Source organism: Galeopterus variegatus, unplaced genomic scaffold, assembly GCF_000696425.1.
Source record: "Galeopterus variegatus unplaced genomic scaffold, G_variegatus-3.0.2 Scaffold714, whole genome shotgun sequence".
NCBI classification, from domain to species: Eukaryota; Metazoa; Chordata; class Mammalia; order Dermoptera; family Cynocephalidae; genus Galeopterus; species Galeopterus variegatus.
In genome coordinates this window covers 113,338-133,280 of record NW_007726825.1, presented here as the reverse complement: position 1 = coordinate 133,280, position 19,943 = coordinate 113,338, and the positions used below count along the sequence as shown (strand labels likewise).

Sequence of the window (19,943 nt, the reverse complement as noted above, 5' to 3'; positions counted from 1 at the left end):
AACCACCAGATAAAGAATTTTCTAAATATACATCATTTCTCACTAATGTATCTTTAGACTTTCTTCCTTTTTTTTTCATACAAAACAGGTGTTTCCACACATGAGATTTCCAGCCATTTTACATGATGAGGCTTAATGACAATCGTTTTTTTGTATCACTTTATCCACACAGCACTTCAGTGTTTTAACAGAATACTGAAAATAGTCCAACGTTCTAAGTGCAATAATTAGAATGGTCAATTGTATTTAGGAAAGGCAAGTAATGTTCTAAGAAAATGAACTTTATTTGGAATGTAACAAAGTTTTATAGGGACAATAGTCCTTATGCCTTTTGCTCACTTCAAATAAGCTAATGTTAATGAAAGAAAGAATTATAGCTGTCTTAACCAAAATTCACAATTGTATGACTACTCTCTAATACAACTGCAAGATGTCAAGGAACATAAATCAGGCATTCTCTGAAGTTTTTGCACAGGAAGAACACGCCCAGTGCTTCTCTTTGGAGTTATTCTGTGACACTGAACCACCAAATAAGGGCTTCCTGTACAACTGACAAAAGCATCTCCTGGGCTGAAGGCTGCCTGTGGTCCCATGTGCAGAGTTTCTGTGAGTATGGATTCTCATGGAGACCGCAGGTCACAACTTCCTGTGTACTTTCTGGTGCTGGATCAGGTGCCCATGCTGGTTGAAGGCACGCCCACACTCCCCACACTCATAGGGCTTCTCGCCCGTGTGGATCCGCTGGTGCTGGATGAGCACTGAATACTGGCTGAAGGCCTTCCCGCAGCTGTTGCACTCGTAGGGCTTCTCGCCCGTGTGGGTCCTTAGGTGCACAATCAGAGTCGCTTTCAGGCTGAACGCTTTGCCACACTCCGTGCACTGGAAGGGCTTCTCACCTGTGTGGATTCTCTCATGTTGGATCAGGGACCGGCGTGCGCTGAAAGCATGCCCACACTCGCCGCACACATATGGCTTCTCCCCAGTGTGGACCCTCTGGTGCTGGATCAGGTGTGAGTGCTGAACGAAGGCCTTTCCACACTCGTAGCATGCATAGGGCTTCTCCTCAGTGTGGATCCGCTCATGGTTCATCAGGGTGGAACGGTGGCTGAAGGTCTTCCCGCACTCGCTGCACTCGTAGGGCTTCTCCCCAGTATGCACGTTGTGGTGCTGAATGAGGACTGAGCGATCACTGAAGGCCTTCCCACACTCGCTGCAAGCATAGGGCTTCTCCCCAGTGTGGATTCTCTGGTGCTGTAGTAGCGTCCTCTTCACACTGAAGGTTTTCCCACACTCACTGCACCCGTGAGGCTTTTCCCCAGTGTGCACCCTCTGGTGGCTCCGCAGGACGGTGCTGTGGTTGAAGGCTTTCCCACACAATGGACACACGTATGGCCTCTCTCCTGTGTGGATCCGCTGGTGCTGAATGAGATGCGAGAGCTGAGTGAAGGCTTTCCGACACTCCAGGCATTCATGAGGCTTCTCTCCTGTGTGTATCTTGTGATGCTGTGCAAGATCCGAGCTCACTCTAAAGGCTTTTCCACACTCATTACACTCGTAGGGCTTCTCGCCCGTGTGGATCCTCCTATGTTTACTAAGGACTGAGCTCTGGCTGAAGGCCTTCCCACATACACCACACACGTAGGGCTTCTCTCCAGTGTGGATTCGCTGATGCTGAAGGAGATGGGAGCTCCTACCAAAGCACTTCCCACACTCGATGCACATGTAAGGTCTCTGTCCGCTGGGAACCGCTTGGTGTTGAGTGAGTGGCACACTCTGGCTCAAGACCTGAACCTCCTGGTGGCCAACAGTGTTTGGACTCATACAGAAGCTTGGCTTTGTTTCATTATTTTCTTGATCAGTCATCCCCAAGGGTGTTTCCCCTAGAATCACTGTTATTTTCTCTGAAATCAATGGCTTCAGACTGAAGTGTGTATTTTGGTTCTCTCCCTTGGTTTCACATTCTGAAACAACAAATCCAAAATGAAAACATTAACATTACTTAAAATACTGCAGAGCAAGTGCACCCCTGAGACCGGCTTTGCTGATGAAGGTGCAGTCTCTGAATACATTTGGCTGTGAGCTGCAGAGAAACGGAACTCCACAACTGGGTCAAACAACTAGAAATCAGAAGAAACATTTCCAAGTAGGAACATGCCACGGCTGGCAGCAAGGTTTAAGAGAAAGGTGTAAACTGTAGTCTGAGGTCACACCCCTGTGTGGAGCACACACAAGGAACATGGCAGTGGAGAAACAGCCTGGTGCTGCCTGTGCTGTGCCCTGCCCTCCCGGGAATCCTCCTGTGGACTGAGCTTCCAAAGGCCACGTGGGGCAGGCACAAATGCAGGCCCATGGAACCCACAGGGCAGACAGCAAGCAGCACAGGCTGGTGGGGAAAGGTGTGAACTTGTGAGAACAGGTAGGGCGTGTCATCCTGGAGCCAAAAGGCTTGTACGTGGGAGGTGGTGCTGCAACCTCTTTGTGGAAAATAACTTCATGTGGAGAAGGCACTGGGTTGGGGTGGGGGACCTGGAGATGCAGAGGAACATGACAGGGATCTGCCAGGCCTAGTCCAGAGATGAGGCCTACAGGGGTGGCTGTGTGGATGGGTGGAAAGGCTGGGGTGGAGACGCTTCTCTTCAAGTCAAGGGCTGTCAGCTGACTGTGCGAGTGGGGAGGCAGGGGGTGCTGAGAAGACAAGCTGCCACTCAAATCAAGACTTGAGGTGGGAACAGGTGCTGTGTTGGGAGGACGGCTGTGGTCAGGCAGCTCAGTCTGCTGACCTGCCCCACCTCAGGGCAGAGCAAGGGGCGAACTCTGCAGGGAAGCAGGACATGCGCTAGGCCCTCCGGGGTGCTCCTGTGGCACAAATGACAGCCAGGCCTCCCAGGGCCAAAGTGTTCAGTCTCAGCACTGGGGCTTCTGATGCCAGCCCCGCCCTGATGCTTTGCCACTGTCTCCTAAAGGCCTCTGCTGGGGACTGCTCTGAATGCACAAGAAGCCCCACAGCACAAAAACAATCTGAGAAGCCAATTCTCACTTTTCTCTTGTTGAAGGACACTCCCGGGGTCTGCAGCAGGTGCCAGTAGGGTCAGCAACCCCTGGGGGAAGAGCGTGGATTTGGTGAACTGTGACCCAGAGATGCCAAGAGCTCACGGCTGGGACAGTACCAAAGTGCATGTGTTTGGTAACAGCTATAATGAGATATAAGCTTTAGGGCTGGCCCCGTGGCTCACTCGGGAGAGTGTGGTGCTGATAACACCAAGGCCATGGGTTTGGGTCCCTATATAGGGATGGCCGGTTAGCTCACTTGGGAGAGCGTGGTGCTGACAACACCAGGTCAAGGGTTAAGATCCCCCTTACCGGTCATCTTTAAAGAAAAAAAAAAAGAGATATAAGCTTTAATTCTTAACTGGTTGAGAACATGGCTTGGGAAGACAGGCACTGTCTAATGTGCCTCCTAAAACCCAAACAAGAAAACTTGAAAAATAAGAGACTCTGAATCTAAAAGGTCCATCCATAATACCAAGGGACCTTCTAAGATAGGCACGAACATCCATGAAGTGTTTTATGACTGAGGTGTCTCGAGAAAGATTTGAGCAAAGGTGGCAAGTATATAAAACATGTGCTTGATTTCATGTGTGATGTCTTTTTTTTTTTTTTAAAGATGACCGGTAAGGGGATCTTAACCCTTGACTTGGTGTTGTCATCACCACGCTCAGCCAGTGAGCAAATCGGCCATCCCTATATGGGATCCAAACCCGGGGCCTTGGTGTTATCAGCACCGCACTCTACCGAGTGAGCCACGGGCCGGCCCAGTGTGATGTCTTTTGACATCTGAGGAATAGTTACCTCGGAGAGACTAATGCATACCACATGCTACATTTCCTGCAAAAGAGGTTAAGTGTGGGGGTAGAGAGACTCCCTCAAGGATACCCCCCCAAAATAACACTGAGGGTGAGGGGTCCCATGGTAGTGGTGCCGAGGCCGGGTCCCTTTCCAGGCCTGATTAACCTGCTCCACCATAACCACCCTGAGCTTCCGGGGCCCTCTCAACATGTAGACACCAGACTGTTCTTCAGGGGCCCGTGGGTCCTCTGCCAGAACCTCTCTTTCTGGAAGGAACTCAGCTCTTCCCTCCTCCTGTGGCCAGTGAGCCTTCAGAATTTGTGTCTCTCTTCTGATTCCTTATCTTTCTCTTTTCCCACACCAGTGTCCAAGCCCTTGTTCCTGTCACCAGGCCCACAGCACACTGTTGTCAATCCTGACATTACCTGGTCACTCACAGGCACTGGATGGCCCTTCACCACGACCAACAGAGGCACACAACCCCCAGCCTGGCATGCAAAGCCATGTGGCGGAACCAGCCAGTCCAGCTGCATATCCTGTATCTCTTTTATTATTAATATCTTCAGTACCCCACAAATATACATAATTATGCTTTAATAAAAACAACTACAACAAAAAGAAAGTAAAATAACTAAAAACCAAAACAAACAAACAAACAAAAAACAATGAAGAGAATTCACAACCACCAAATCTGCACTACAAGTAATGTTAAAGGGTGTTCTTCAGATGGGAGAAATATGATACTTGACAGAAACTTGCATTTACACAAAGAAATGAAGATCTTTGGAAATGGTTAAAATGGTAACCATTTTAAATATAGCAAAATATAAAAGACTATGGAAAAATGTTCTACATTACTCTACAAGATAATTGTCTAAAGTAAAAATAGCAGTAATGTATTTATTGTGAGTTTACAGCATATGCAAGAGAAAAATATGACATATCATGGAATCTGGGGTAGAGGGATAGGGAGGTTAAGATCTAAATGCCTGTGTTCCACCACGCCACCACCCCCAGATCATATGCTGAAGCCCTAACCCAGCATGATGGTATTTGGAGATGGGGACTTTGGGAGGTAATTAGGATTAGATGAGGTCTCAGTGCTCTCAAAAGAGACAACAGAGAGTTTGTTTTCTCCTCCCCCTCCACATGTGTACAAAGAGGTCATGTGAGCATGTAGCAAGAAAGTGGCTCTCTGCGAGCCAGGAAGAGAGCCCTGACCAGAAAGGCTAAATTGGCCAGCACCTTTATCTTGGACTTCCCAGCCTCAAGAACTGTGAGAAACAAATTTCTCATGTTTAGGCCACCCAGTCTGTGGTATTTTGTTACGGCAGCCTGAGCAGACTAAGACACGAGTATACTGTTGGAAGATTCTTACACTACATATAAAGTGGTAATACTATCTGAAGGTAGACTACAGTTAGAGACATATATTGTAAGCCCTTACAGTAGCCACTAAATGCTCTTAAAAAAAAAAGAGGTATATGGTGCCAAGAACATCAAGGTCCAGGGTCCCATCACTGTACAGGCCAACTGCCAAAAACAAACAAACAAACATAAAGAGAGGCACAAATGACAAGCCAATAGCAAACACAAAAGTACTCAATAATCATAAAAGTACTCAATCCAAACACAGGCAGAAAAGTAGGACGAGAAACAAAAAGGAGATGAAACCACCAGAAAATCAGCCAGAAGACAGGTTCTAATTCAATGGTATCAATAATTATATTCACTATAAATGGCCTAATCACATACTAAAATTTCAGTCAAAGAGAGCTTTGATTCATTACTTTCTACATCCCACTGGAGTTGGACTTAAGCCTTACAGATTTACTACATCTAGAACTAGAGGATTCCAAATGGCAGGTTTTAAAGTTTGACAGCAGAAGCTGCAAGGTAACAGGTGCTGGGACAACGAGCTCATAGTCTCCCTGAGCCGTGTCGAAAAACATGCTCCTAGATAACGGTGGTTACAACAATGGCAGCAGTCTTCTGTCCTTATCAGTGTCCACAGGACACTGTACTGATCATGTTTTCTATACCTTATTGCCAAACCTGACAATACTCCTGTAAGGAACATGTTATTAACTCTGTTTTGGAGAAGAGATGGGGGCTGATAGGCTCAGTAACAGGGCTGAGGCTGGAGCAGGCATTTGGACCACGTCCACAGAGCTCCAAACCCATCTTCAGCCATCACATTTCAAGGCAGGAAAACTATCCTCCTGCAACTTGCAGGTAAAGCAGGCCACGACAAATCTATAGCAACAGCTTTAAAGTTAAAATGTGCTTTCACAATGGCTGGCACAGGATCTGTGGGAGCTGGGAGAGCCCATGTACACAACGCTTGCTGTAGCCTGTTTCCACTCCCAATCTCATGCCTGCCTGTCTCTTTCTCCACCAGCTGCTGGATCTTCTAGGTCTGAACTGGGTCATCTTCCTCACTGCCTTCAACCCTTGTGGCTCACCCTTCACCCAGCCTGACCATCACCGAACTCTCACATCCTCCAATTCTACTTGCGAACACTGCACCCATCCTTCAAGGCATACTGCAAACGCCATCTCTTCACACGGTCCTCTCGCAGACTCGTGGGGCAGCTTCTTTGTAACCCCAGAATATTTTGCTGGTACTATTTTTATGGCATTTTGGCTTTAAGTCAGTAGGTATGAATAACTACTTTCAAAATACATATAAGGGGCCAGCCCGGTGGCGCACTCGGTAGACTGCGGTGCTTGGGAGTGTGGCGGCGCTCCCGCCGAGGGTTCGGATCCCATATAGAGACCAGTCCGCTCACTGGTTGAGCGCTGTGCGGGCGCGACACCGAGGGTTGCGATCCCGTTACCAGTCACGAAAAAAGACAAAAAGGAAAAAAAAAACCATATAAGATATAAGGGATATGGAAACAACCCAAACGTCTACCAACTGATGAATGGATAAATAAAATGTGAAGTCATAAAATGGAACATTATCAGGTGATTAAAAGGACTGAAGTATTGATAAATGCTACAACTTGAATCAACCTTGAAAACAGCAAGCTAAGTGAGAGAAGCCAGTCACAAAAGGCCACATATTGTTTAATTTTATTTATATAAAATCTCCAGAATAAGTAAATCTATATAGACAGAAAGTAGATTATTGTGGTTGCTTGAAGCTGGGGTGCTAATGGGTCTAAGGTTTCTCTGAGGGGTGATGAAAATGTTGTAAAATTGATTGTGGTGATGGTTGTATGGCTCTGAATATACTAAAAACCATTTAACTGTACACTTTACATGGGTGAATTATATGACATGTGAATTATATTTTAATAAAGCAGTTTAAAACAGATATAAAGAATGAAAGAATGAATACTCATGTGCCCGGTTTAAGAAAATGAATGGCTCACTTACTACCAAGGATAGGGTAGAGAAAAAAACCAAAAAAACAAAAAACAAAACGTTATGACTAGCGTGGACATCCTGTGTGCCTCTAGACCCCAAACCCTATTCCTTGACCCTCAGAGGCAACCACTACCCCAATCTTATTCATTACTTGTTTTTATAATATTGTCTTCCAGAAAGTGTCTTTTCACTCTATCAATAATGTCTTTCAAAGTGCAGGAGTTCTTAATTTTGGAAAAGTTCAACTTATCAGTTTATCAAATAGATTGTGCTTTTGGCATCTTATTTATAAAATCTTTGCCTAACCCAAAATCACAAAAAATTTTTTTCCTATTGATCTTCTAAAAGTTCTACAGTCTTAGGTTTTATATTTAGGTCTATGAACCACTTCAAGTTAATTCTTATGGTGCAGGGTATAAATCAAAATTCACTTTTGGGGGGCATATGGATATCCTGCAGATTTGTTGAAAAGAACATCCTTTCTTCACTGAATTGCCTTTGTGTCTTTGTCAAAAATCAGGTTTTGACTATGTGTGAATCTATTTCTGGACTCTTCATTCATTCCATTGTTAAAATGTTCTATTTTGATTTCAATACCATACTGTCTTGATTGGCATAGCTTTATGACAAATTGTGATGTTATGTACCATGTACCTTCCATTTTTTTTTCAAAGTTTTTTAGACTATTCTAGGTACTCTGCATTTCCACGTGAATTTTAGAATCAGATTATCAATTTTTACAAAAAAGCCTGCTGGAATTTTAACTGGATTTCTACTGAATCCAGAGATCAATTTGGGGATGACATCTTAGCAGTAATGAATTTTGATCCACGAACATGATGTATTTTAAATTTATTTAATTCTTTAATTTCTCTCAGGAATGAATGTTTTGTGGCTTTTCCTGCTGGAATTTTAACTGGATTTCTACTGAATCCAGAGATCAATTTGGGGATGACATCTTAACAGTAATGAGTTTTGATCCACGAACATGATGTATTTTAAATTTATTTAATTCTTTAATTTCTCTCAGGAATGAATGTTTTGTGGCTTTCACTATATAGGCCTCCCACACCTTTTGCCAAATTTTTTCCTAAGTATTTTTTACTTTTTGATAGTATTATAAATGATAATACTTTCTCTTTTTTTCCCTGTTAGGTTTCAATTTGATTGTTCACTGATAGTATATAGAAATACAATTAATTTTTGTATATTGATCTTATATCCTGCAAATTTGCTAAACTCACTTATTCTAGTAGCTTTTTTGTAGATTCCACAGAATCTTCTATGTAGGTGATCATGACCTTTGCAAATAGAGATAGTTTTACTTTGTCCTTTACAACCCAGATGCCTTTTTTTCTCCTTTACTTATTGCCCTGGGTAGAACCTCCAGTATAGTGGTTGAACAGAAGTGGGGAGAGCACATATTGTTGCCTTGTTCCTCATTTTAAGGAGAAAGCACTCAACCTTTCACCATTAAGTATGATGTTAGCTGTAGGTATTTTGTAGATGCCTTTTTACCATGTTGATGAAGTATCCTTCTAATAGTAGTTTGCTGAGTTTTAATCAGGAATGGATGTTGGATTTTGTGAAATGCTTTTTCTGTGATAATTGACATAATGATACGGATTTTCTTTTTTAGTCTGTTAATATGGTAAATTGCATTGATTTTTTTAAAAGTAAATTCCTAAAAACATTAAAAACGTTTTTGGTTGTACATATTTGTGGCAAACTTTTTATTTTGGAATAATTCTAAATTTACAGAAAAGTTGTAAGAATAGTACAAAGAATTTCCTTGTATCTCTCGCCCAATTTCCCATATTGTTAACATCTTACATTACCAAGGTGTATTTGTCAACGCTAAGAAATCAACACTGGTATAGTACTATTAACTAAATTCCACACTTTATCTGGATTTTGCAGTTTTTCCAGGTACCACACTGTATTTAGTTGTCATGTATCCTTAGTCTCCTCTTCTTTCTGATAGTATCTCAGTTTTTCCATGTTTATTGTGACTTGACAGTTTGGGGAGTACTGGTCAGGCATTTTCTAGAATGTCCCTCATTTTGGGTTTGCCTGTCTTTCCATATGCTATTCTGTGGATATGAATCACTAAGTCTAGCTCATTCTCAAGGGGGAATGGATTAAGCTCCACTTTCTGTAGAGAGGAGCTACCTACATATATTTCTTGAAATTCTTCTGTAAGATTTGTCTCTTTTCACTAGCATATTTAGCATAAAATAATTAATTTTTATCAATATGGACTCATGTATATTTTATACTTTGGGTTAACAGTGCAAGATGACATTATTTACTTTGTTGTTTAAATTGTCCCAGCTTTGACTCTTAGCTGCATATCACAAATTTTGATGTTTTCATTTTATTCAGTTCAAAATTCCTTTTAATTTCTTTTGATTTCTTCTTTACTCTCATGAGTTATATAGAAGTTTGTATTGAATTTCCAAATATTTTGGAGTTTTCCAAAGATCATTCTGATATTGATTTCTAATTTAGTTCCATTTTTGTCAGAGAACATACTTTGTATGATGATGCTTTTAAATATAATGGGAGGGCTGGCTGGTTAGCTCAGTTGGTTAGAGCGTGGTGCTGATAACACCAATGTTCAGGGTTCATCCTTATACTGACCAGGAACCAAAAAAAAAAAAATCAATGGTACTTTCTTTTTATGGCCCACAATATTTTCTTAATAAATGTTCATGTGCACTTGAGTTCTACTGTTATTGGGTGGAGTTTCTATAAACGCCAATCAAGTCAGGTTGGTTGATGTTGTTGTTTGATTTCTCTACACCCTTGATTTTCTTCCTCTTTGTTCTATGAATTATTGAGAGAAGAATGTTGAAATCTCTTATGATAATTATGGATTTGTCTATTTCTCTTTGCAGTTCCTTCTGTTTTTGTTTCATGGATTTTAAAGTTTTGTACTTAGGTGTATAAATGTTTTTTGGTTTTTTTTTTTGCCTTTTTTGCCTTTTTTCGTGACCAGCAACAGATCGCAACCCTCAGTGTCGCGCCCGTACCGGACCGGGACTGGCAACGGGATCGCAACCCTCAGTGTTGCGCCCGCACCTCGCTCAGCCAGTGAGTGGCCGGTCTGTACGTGGGATCCGAACCCTCGACGGGAGCGCCGCCGCGCTCCCAAGTGGCTCACTGTAGCAGTGCGCCACCGGGCCGGCCCTATAAATGTTTATTATTGTTATATTCCCTTGATTAACTAGCCACTTTGTCATTATAAAAAGGCATTGTCACTGTTAATATTCTTAGTTCTGCAATCTACTTTGTCTGAGATTAGTCATTATAGGATTCTTTTCATTAGGGCTAGCAAAAATCTTTTTCCATTTTGTAACTTTTAACCTATTCATATCTTTATATTTAAAGTGTATTTCCTGTAAGCAGCATGCATTTTTTTTTTTTTTTTTAATTCGATCTGGCAATCTCTTTTTCTTTTCTTTTCTTTTTTGGTACAGGAATTTAACACTGGACGTTGGTGTTACCAGCATCATGCTCTAACTGAGCTAACCAGCCAGCCCTATCTCTGTCTTTTAATGAGGGGTTTAGATCACGTGCATTTTAATGCAATTATTCACACAATGTAGTCATTGTCCCTGTCCTTTGTTCCACTGTCTCTTCTTAATTAGGTATTTTAGTTGTTCTTGGTATCTCAGCTATAACTCTTTGTTTTTTAATTTTAGTAGTGGCTGTGGATTGAATGTACCCGCCTCAAATGCAATGAAGCTTAAACTGTATCCCCCAAAGTTCCAGGTATTAGAAACTTGGCCCCCACAGTGACAAGTGTTGAGAGGGTGGGAAATCCTATTATGGTAACTGAAAGGCGGGGCCTTGAAAAGGTGATTTAGTTGATGGTTTAATGGTGGTCACGGGCATGGTTCTGAGAGCTTTAAAAGCAGAGTGCATGAGGAGCTATTTCTCTCTTTGTTCTGCCACTTTCTGCCATGGGAGACCCCTGCATTGTTGTAAAGCCACCACCATAGAAGACCCTCACCAGATGTGTTCACTGAACTCTAGACCTCCCAGCCTCTGAAACTGTAAGCAATAAATTTTGGTTTTTTTACTAATTACCGAGTTCCATGTATTTTGTTATAAGTAACAGATATAGACTAATACAGTAGTTTTAGGGTTTATCATATGCATCTTTGACTCATTACAGTCTATCTTTGAGTAATACTATACTATTTTGCACATAGGATAAGAAACTTACACCACACTTCTATTCTTCCCTCCCAGCCTTTATGCTAATGTTGTCATACATTTTATTTTTACATGTGGCATAAACCCCAAAACACAACATCATTATTTTTGTTTGAGCAGTCACTTATCTTTGAAAGGGATCTAAATAATAATATTAATAACAAAATCTTGTTTACCCATGTAGTTACCATTTGGAGACTCTGTTCCTTTGCACAGATCCAGATTTCCATCTCATATGAATTCCTTTCTGCCTGAAAAACTTTAACATTTTAGGTCGTCCAGGTCTTCTGGTGATGAATTCTCTTACCTTATGTATGACTGAAAGTGTATTTTGACTTTACTTTTGAAAGATATTCTTACTGGGAATAAAATTCTAGTTGACAAGTGTTTTTCCCTTCAGTACTTTAAAGGTGTTCCACTGTCTTCTCATTTGTACTGTTTCCAACAAGAAATCAGCTGTCATCCCTTGTTCCTCTGCATGTGGTATGTTTTCCTTTGGATGCTTTAAAAATGTTATCACTGGTTTTGAGCAATTTGATTATCATCTGATTTAGTGTAATTTTCATCATGTTTATTATGCATAGGGTCCATTGAGGTTCTTGGATCTGTGGGTTTATAGTTTTCATTGATTTTGGAAAAATTTCAACCATTAGTTCTTTTTTTTTTTTCCCCTGCAGCTGGCCAGTGTGGGGATCTGAAGGCTGACCTTGGTGTTGTAAGGCTGCATTCTAACCAACTGAGCTAACTGGCCAGCTCTGCAATCATTAATGCTTATAATATTTTTTCTGACTCTCCTGCCCCTGCTTTGTTGGCTCCAATTACATGTATATTAGGCCACTTCAGGTTGTCCCACAGCTCACTCATCTCTAGTCTTTTCAGTCTTTCTTCTGTTTCATTTTCCATAGTTTCTATTGCTTTCTCTTCAAACTCATTAATCTTCTCTTATGTAATGTCTAATCTGTCATTAATTCCTTCTAGTGACTTTTCTATCTCAGCATCATTTTCATCTCCAGAAATTAGATTTGGTTCTTGTAGTGGACTGAATTATGTCTCCCCAAAACTCCCTGAAGCTTGAATTGTGTCCCCCAAATTTTATATATTAGAAACTTGGCCCCCACAGTGACTATTAATAGGGTGGGAAATCCTATTATGGTAATTGAAAGGTCGAGGCTTGAAGAGGTGATTAAATTGTAGGAGCATGCCACAGTGAATGGATTAAAAATGGTGGTCAGGGGTGTGGTTCTGATGGCTTTAAAATAAGAGGAAAGTCTGTCTTGTTCTCTCTCTGCTTCCAACATCTTGCAATATGAGACCCCTGGGTTGCTGTTGCTACCACCAGATGGACTTTGGACTTCCCAGCCTCAGAAACTGTAAGCAATAAGTTTCATTTTCTTTCTCAATTACCCAGTTCCTGGTATTCCGTTAGAGCAACACAAAACAGACTAATACAGGTCTTTTAAAATGTCTTCCATGCCTTTGCTTAGTAAGTCCAATATTTCCTCTAGCTCCTTGGACATATGGAATAAATTTACTCTGTTTCAGTATCCTTATATTCTAATTCTATCATCTGTGTCACTTCTGTTCAGGTTCACTTGACTAATTAGAAGTTTTTCTTCTAATTACAGTTGTATGTTCTTGCTTCTTTGCATCCCTACTAATTTTTTATTAGATGCCAGACAATGTAAACTTTATCTTGCTTGGTGTTGGGTATTTTTATATTCCTATACTCTTATACTCTGTTGTGATATGTGGTTAAGATACTAGGAAGTAGCATTATTCTTTTGGGTCTTGCCCTTATAAGCTTTGTTAGTGGGACCAGAGTAGTGTTAGAGGCTGTTTTTGCCCACTACTGTGGCAAGATCCTTCTCAGTACTCTAATGCCTTGTGAATTATGAAGTTTTCCACTCTGGCTGTTGGGAACAGATAGTATTCCCAGCCTTGTGTGAGCACTGAGCACCGTATTAATTTCTTATTGCTGTGTTACAATTATGACACATTTAGCAGCTTAAAACAACACCCACTTTTTAGGTCATAGTTCTGCAGGCCAGAATTTCACATGGCATGGCTGGGTTCTCTGCTGAGGTTATCACAAAACTGAAAAAAGCGTCGGCCAGTCTAAGTTCCTGTGTGGTGGCTCAGGAGATAAATCTACTTCTTTTTTTTTCCTTTTTGTCTTTTTTCGTGACCGGCAACAGATCGCAACCCTCAGTGTCGCGCCCGTACCGGACCGGGACCAGCAATGGGATCGCAACCCTTGGTGTCGCGCCCACACCTCGCTCAGCCAGTGAGCGGCTGGTCTGTATGTGGGATCTGAACCCTCGGCGGGAGCGCCGCTGCGCTCCCAAGCGGCGCACTGTTACAGTGCGCCACTGGGCCGGCCAGAGATAAATCTACTTCTAAGCTTATTTTTATTGTTGTCAAAGTTTAGCTGCTTGTAGCTTTAGGACCCAGGTGACTGTTTCCTTGCTGGATTCCAGCTGGAGACCACTCTCAGCTTCTGCATTCCTTGCCATGTGGTCCCTTCCATCTTCAAGTTGGCAATGGTGTATCAAATCCTTCCCATGCTTTGAATCTCTGACTCCTCCTACTGACCTCTAGAACCAGATTTAAAGGACTCTCCATTCTTTAAAGGCAACAGTGCCTTATAACATAATCTAATAATGAGAGTAAAACCCTTTCTATTTACAGTCCTGGGGAGTATGCAGGATGGGCATCTTAAATTCTGGCACCAGTTATTACTCCCTCTGATTTTTTCTGATGGCTCTTTCCTGGCTTTGAGCAATTTCCTCACATGCATGTACTAATCAGTACTCAGCTGAATACTCAAGGGGGATTCTCTGCAGATCTTTAGAATTCTCTGTGAAACCGATTCCTCTTTGTTACTCTTCCATGTGACTTCCAGTAACCTTGGCTTCCCTGGACTCCCAGATGTATTTATTCAAGGAGACCAAGGAGCTCTGCTGGGGTTCCCCCTCCTTGCATCCTGACCTTCTCCAAGCTGTGAGTTGGGGCAATTGTAGGGCTCACCCTGTTACCTGTTTCTCAGGGCTCATTTTCTTTTGTTGTCTGATTTCCAATGACAGGCTGATGTCCAACATCTTGAGAGCTGTGTTTTCATATATCTTGTCCAGTTTTTCAGTTGTTTCAAGTGGCAGGGTAACTCCAGTCCCTTTCACTCCACCTTGATTGAAACTGGAAGCCTTCTCACTTTTTTTAAAAAAACAGTTTTACTTTAGAAGTTTGCATCTCTAAACACTAACTTAGTTTCTGAGCTTTCTATAATTCCATGGTGCAGTCTTCTGCAACTTGCTGTCCCCTCTCAGCATTATGTTCCTGAGATTCATCATGTTGTTTTATAGCAGTTATTCAATCATTTTCACTGTGGTATATTCCACTGTATTAAAATATCATAGTTTATCTGCCATTCTACTGTTGATAGGCATTTGGGTTATTTTCAGTTTTTTCAATCATGAAGCATGCTTCTTTTAAGATTCTTTTTTTTTTGTCTTTTTGTCTTTTTTCCGTGTCCGGCAACGGATCGCAACCCTCAGTGTTGCCCCCGTACCGGACCGGGGACCGGCGACGGGATCGCAAGCCTCGGCGTTGCTCCCGCGCCTCGCTCAGCCAGTGAGCGGGAGCCGGTCTGTACGTGGGATCCGAACCCTCGGACGGGAGCGCTGCCGCGCTTCCCAAGCGGCGCACTATCCAGTGCGCCACCGGGCCGGCCCAATGAATCTTTCCACAAACTCGGCGGGAGCGCCGCCGCGCTCCCAAGTGGCGCACTGTAGCAGTGCGCCACCGGGCCGGCCCCCTTTTAAGATTCTTGAATGCTTCCTGGTACTTACAAATGTCCTTGCTGTGTGCATGCAGGAGTGGAGACAGTGAACATATTCATTATTTTCAGCTTCATTTGATAATGCTGAACTGATTCCAAAGTGGCTGTGTGAATTTACATCCCCATTAACTGCTCCACATCCACACCATTAACTGCTCCATACCACACTTGATATTGTCAGATCTTTCTATTTTTTTTCATTCTGAAGATGTTACATGATATACCATAGTGGTTTTGATTTCCAATCTACTGATGAATAATGAGGCTGAGCACATTTTCTTTTTTTTTCTCTTTAGTTTTCCTCTTCCACCATGAACTTTTTTTTACGTCCACTTTTCTTTCTGTGTATTTCTGTGCCTTTTTCTTCTTTTCAGAGCAATTTATCTGTTAAGTGTGTTCTGTATTGATAAATTAAAACAGTGAGGATTTAACAGATTCTTCATTTAAAAAATCTGAATTCACTGTCATCTGTTTAACAAGATTTTAACATATCTTATTTTAGAAACTTATACTATGTGTTTTTTAAACTGATAGACACCAAGTTTTAGTTGTTGATTTTTTTTTACCTATTTCATCTTCACAGAAGAAAAGCCTGTAGGCCAAAGAAATAATTCCTCGTTTGTACTGAAAAGTATCATTTCCATTGTTTGAAGTTTCTTGAATGGGTGGCTTCTGACCTGATGCCAGAGTAACAAGAAGAGCAAAATGACTTTATTTATTTATTTATTTAAAAGATGACCAGTAAGGAGATCTTAACCCTTGACTTGGTGTTGTCAGCACCATGCTCACCCAGTGAGCAAACTGGCCATCCCTATATGGGATCTGAACCCGTGGCCTTGGTGTTAACAGCACCGCACTCTCCCGAGTGAGCCACAGGCCAGCCCCCAAAATGACTTTAACGATAAAAAATAAATCGCACATGAGGTTACTCACTCAATAATTCATGGCATAAAAGCATTAGATGACTGTGGGACAGATTGAAGCTGCTGTGAAGACTGCCAATACTCCGCACCTGCTAGCACCTTGCATCCACACTGAGCAGACACTGTCCAGAAGCCACTCGCTTTTGGAATGATGGCTTCAGTTGTCTTGAGTACAGGGTAGGGAAATATGTTTTAAGTGTGACAAAGCAAGTAAAGGGGAAAAAAAGTGATCCCACTAAAACAAATTTTTAATTTAAAAAAACCCTCCCTATTTTGTAGGGAATTGTATAATGAACTTCATAGCACCCTGGGGAATTTCTTTTCATCCTGGTGAAACATGTACTTTAAAACCTTCAGGGATTGTACTGAATTAAAAAGATCAGACATACACTTACCCCATGGACAAAAACTGTCTTGCTGCATATAGGTTGTAGTGCGGTCACATTTGAGGTTGTCTATAAAAGGAACAGAGAGTTGAAGTGATAACAAAACACTTCCCTGTTACAACATGTAAGTGCAATTCACTGAGTTAAAACAGCAGGTGTGGGGCTGGGCAGGCGCACACACTTATCCGTCCTAAGGAACTGCTAGGGCAAGGCACTGGTGCACTCTGCTCCTCACTGGCTCTGATGCCTATGGCAGTGACCCAGGCTGTGGCAGGTGGCTTCTGCTTCTATGCACATCATTTATCTAAAACTCAGTCAGTCCCATCTTTCTCTGTGGCCTGTGCCAGAGGCAGAGCAACCAGGAGCTTCTGTGCAAAAATTGTCATCTTCAACCTCCCATACACTTGGAGACTTTCACAGTCTCTTCAGCATCAAATTCAAAAGGTTCTCAAAAGGAGTCTAAAATCTCCATCAGGTGAGAGCACAGGCAGCCCCGGGAGCTCAGGTCTGGTTTGGCAGTGGTGGCTAAACTCCCTCCCTGTTTTCTTGCCTCCTATGGTAGCAGTCAGCAGTCTAAAGTTCTGTGCAAGATTTCCATGACTAATGTTGTCTCTTGTTTACAGTCGCTGGAAAATTAAATTCCTTTGAGGCTGGCAGATCAACTGTTCCTCAGATCTGAGTTTGCAGGCTGATAACAGGCAGATTGCCTGTAATACCTAGTGCCCTGAACACAGAGTGTCTAGAAACAAGGAATAGCTTTCAAGGGGAAAACCACCACACCTGAGGTGCTGATGTCAATCACTCAATGGAAGTATTGCCTGTGCTGTCCCGAATCACCCCAGGGGGACACATCTTGACAGGACAGGCTGACTGAGGTTTTCCCAAGACTCAGACCTTGCAGGCAGCGGTTGTTGCCTAAAGCAACTGTAAACATGGCCTTCAGGTTTGGATCTGTCTGTATCTATGCCATCTTCCCTTTTATAATTTTACCCATAAAAGTCTTGCACATCTTTTGTTAGATTAATTACTGGATACTTTACACTTCTGATGCTATTATAAATGTTATCTTTTTAAAAATTACCCCACTGTTTGTTGCTGACAAATAGAAATACAACTGGTTTTGTATTCAGCAGCATTGGTAAATTCTCTTCTGAATTCTAATCAATCTTTCTCCAAGTTGACAATCACATGAAGTGCAAACAACACTTTTCTTTTTCCTTTCCAATTCTTACAGCTTTAGTTTTGTTGTTGTTTTAATTTGCCTTATTTTGCACATGGGACCCTCAGTACAATGAACATGGGAGGGCTGGCCAGTTAGCTCAGTTGGTTAGAACACGGTGTTGTAACACCAAAGTTGAGGGTCTGGATCCCTGTACTGGCCAGCCACCTAAAAAAAAAAAAAAAGAAAGACATGGGAATAGTGGGCTCCTTTATCTTCCTCTTGACCTCAAACAGTGAGCTTTCGGCCCTACCATGAGTGCCAGGTTCAGAAACTTCCCTTTTATGTTTAGGGACTTCATTCTTTTCTAAATCAACCAGGTAACCCTCAAAACCTGAACTTCCCATTAGGACTAGACCTGGCTAACCAGTCTGTCCCTCTGGGCAGGGACAGAATCACTACGTCTTGCCCCAAACTTGCTTTTACAGGGCTTTGCATATCTGTTCTTTGCACCCAGCTCTACCATACTGTCCGGATTCACTGCCATGCTCACTTTCTGCCATGGACTGCTACCTGGCCCAGCAACCATAGACAGCAGACTCCTTTGCCAGGTAAGGCCTGACATGTCTTGCCCTGGGTGGAAGCCACTCCTACCAGTGGCTCAGTCTCAAATAAGCCTACAGCTATGTTTGGGATCTGCTTAGCCCTCAATGAAGAAGGGGCCAGCTCCCCTTACTCACCTGAGTGGCCAATCCCCAGGCCCCAGCTCTCAGCCCACTGCTTGTCCAGGACCCATGGGTCTTCCCCTCGCTCCAGCTGGGAGATCACATCAGGCTTGGATCCTGGAAGTCCTGCTCGTGGAGAGGGAAGTCCTTTGTTTAGACAACATTTACTGAGCCACCCTCCCCCTGCCCATGCCACCTGAGGACACGAAGAAGGATGGGACCAACCTCCTGCTGGACCTGAGCACCCAGGGTGATAGAGTGAGCCTCCAGGACCAGCCTGCTCTGAGGCCTCCACCCCACAGCCGCCTTCCCTGGGAAGCCCCTGCCCCAGTCCAACACACATAGACACAGAGACAAGGCCTGCTGAGGGGCCTTACCCAGTGAGACCACGTTCCCGTAGGTCTCCATCATCACATTTCGGTAGAGGCCCCTTTGAGCAGGGCACAGGTGGTTCCACTCCTCCTGAGAAAGGAGCACAGCCACATCCTCGAAGGTCACCTTGGCCTGGAAAGATAGGGACTGATGCAAGTAAGACCAAATATTGACACGTGATTGGGAGTGGGTGCAGGCCACACTGGCGGTTGGAGGGAGGAGACCTGTGAGCTGAGGGGAGTGATGGGAACGAGCCCTAGAGTTTGGTGGATGCAGTAAGGGCCAGGCTGCTGCCAGGAGCCTGGCATGAAAAGAACCTCAGGGGCTGGGGACACTGCAAAGGCCTTGGGGACAGCTCACCTGGGGTACTGCTGGCAGCGGCAGGAGCCCGGCTGCTGCCATTGCCGAGTGTTCTGGGGCCTCTGAGGAGGATGGAAATGGAAGAAGCCTGTGGGGCAGAGGAAGAGGGAACACATGAAGGGCCCGGCCTTGACCCCAGCAGACCATAATTTCCTGGGGGAGCCTCAGGGGGTCCCTGGTCCTCATGCAAAGAGTAAGTGAGGTACATGCCAAGATGAGGCCTAAGGAGCTGTGGCCTCTACAACCCTGCTCTTTCCTGCCATGAACTCTGATCCTATAGTTCAGGAGCCTTTCCTGGCCCTAAATAAACACATGGTTCCTGAGTTGGCGGTGGGTCCAGGAAGGTCCCATTTAACAAGTGCCTGGTGTCTCTGATCACCAGATGCAGGGAACATGTTGCCCTCCCCCAAGGGCTCAGGGTCCCAAGCCTTCCCTCTCCAGAATCCCAGGTCTGCGTAGTTGTCTGATCACACCTCTGCACGGGGTAGCCGATAAAGGCCCTGGGTGTCTGCCTGGCTCACCTTGGCCCCAGCCCATGGTTCTGCCCATATACAAGGTCAGTAGCTCATCAGGGCCCTGCATGTTCTACAGCTGAGGCACACAAGGTAGGATGTCAACAGATCAGATGAGGTCTATAGGCGTCAGGCCAAGTTGCCTCCCAAAACATCTTCCCAACAAGGAGAGGTTCAGTCGCCAGGATGGGAACTGGATGGTTTTGCTTGACGCCCACATTCCTGT

General features: G+C 43.5%; 1 protein-coding gene across 1 annotated transcript; it reads right to left on the bottom strand.

Moving 5' to 3' along the window:
* Positions 1 to 260: 260 nt before the first annotated feature.
* Positions 261 to 19,495, bottom strand: ZNF250 (zinc finger protein 250). Its single transcript, XM_008571727.1, has 5 exons — positions 19,206 to 19,495; positions 18,851 to 18,977; positions 18,489 to 18,599; positions 16,599 to 16,658; positions 261 to 1,961 (listed from the first exon to the last, which is right to left on the bottom strand). The coding sequence occupies exons 1-5, from the start codon at positions 19,389 to 19,391 to the stop codon at positions 637 to 639; spliced, it is 1,809 nt and encodes a 602-aa protein (XP_008569949.1). The 5' UTR covers positions 19,392 to 19,495; the 3' UTR covers positions 261 to 636.
* Positions 19,496 to 19,943: the final 448 nt, after the last annotated feature.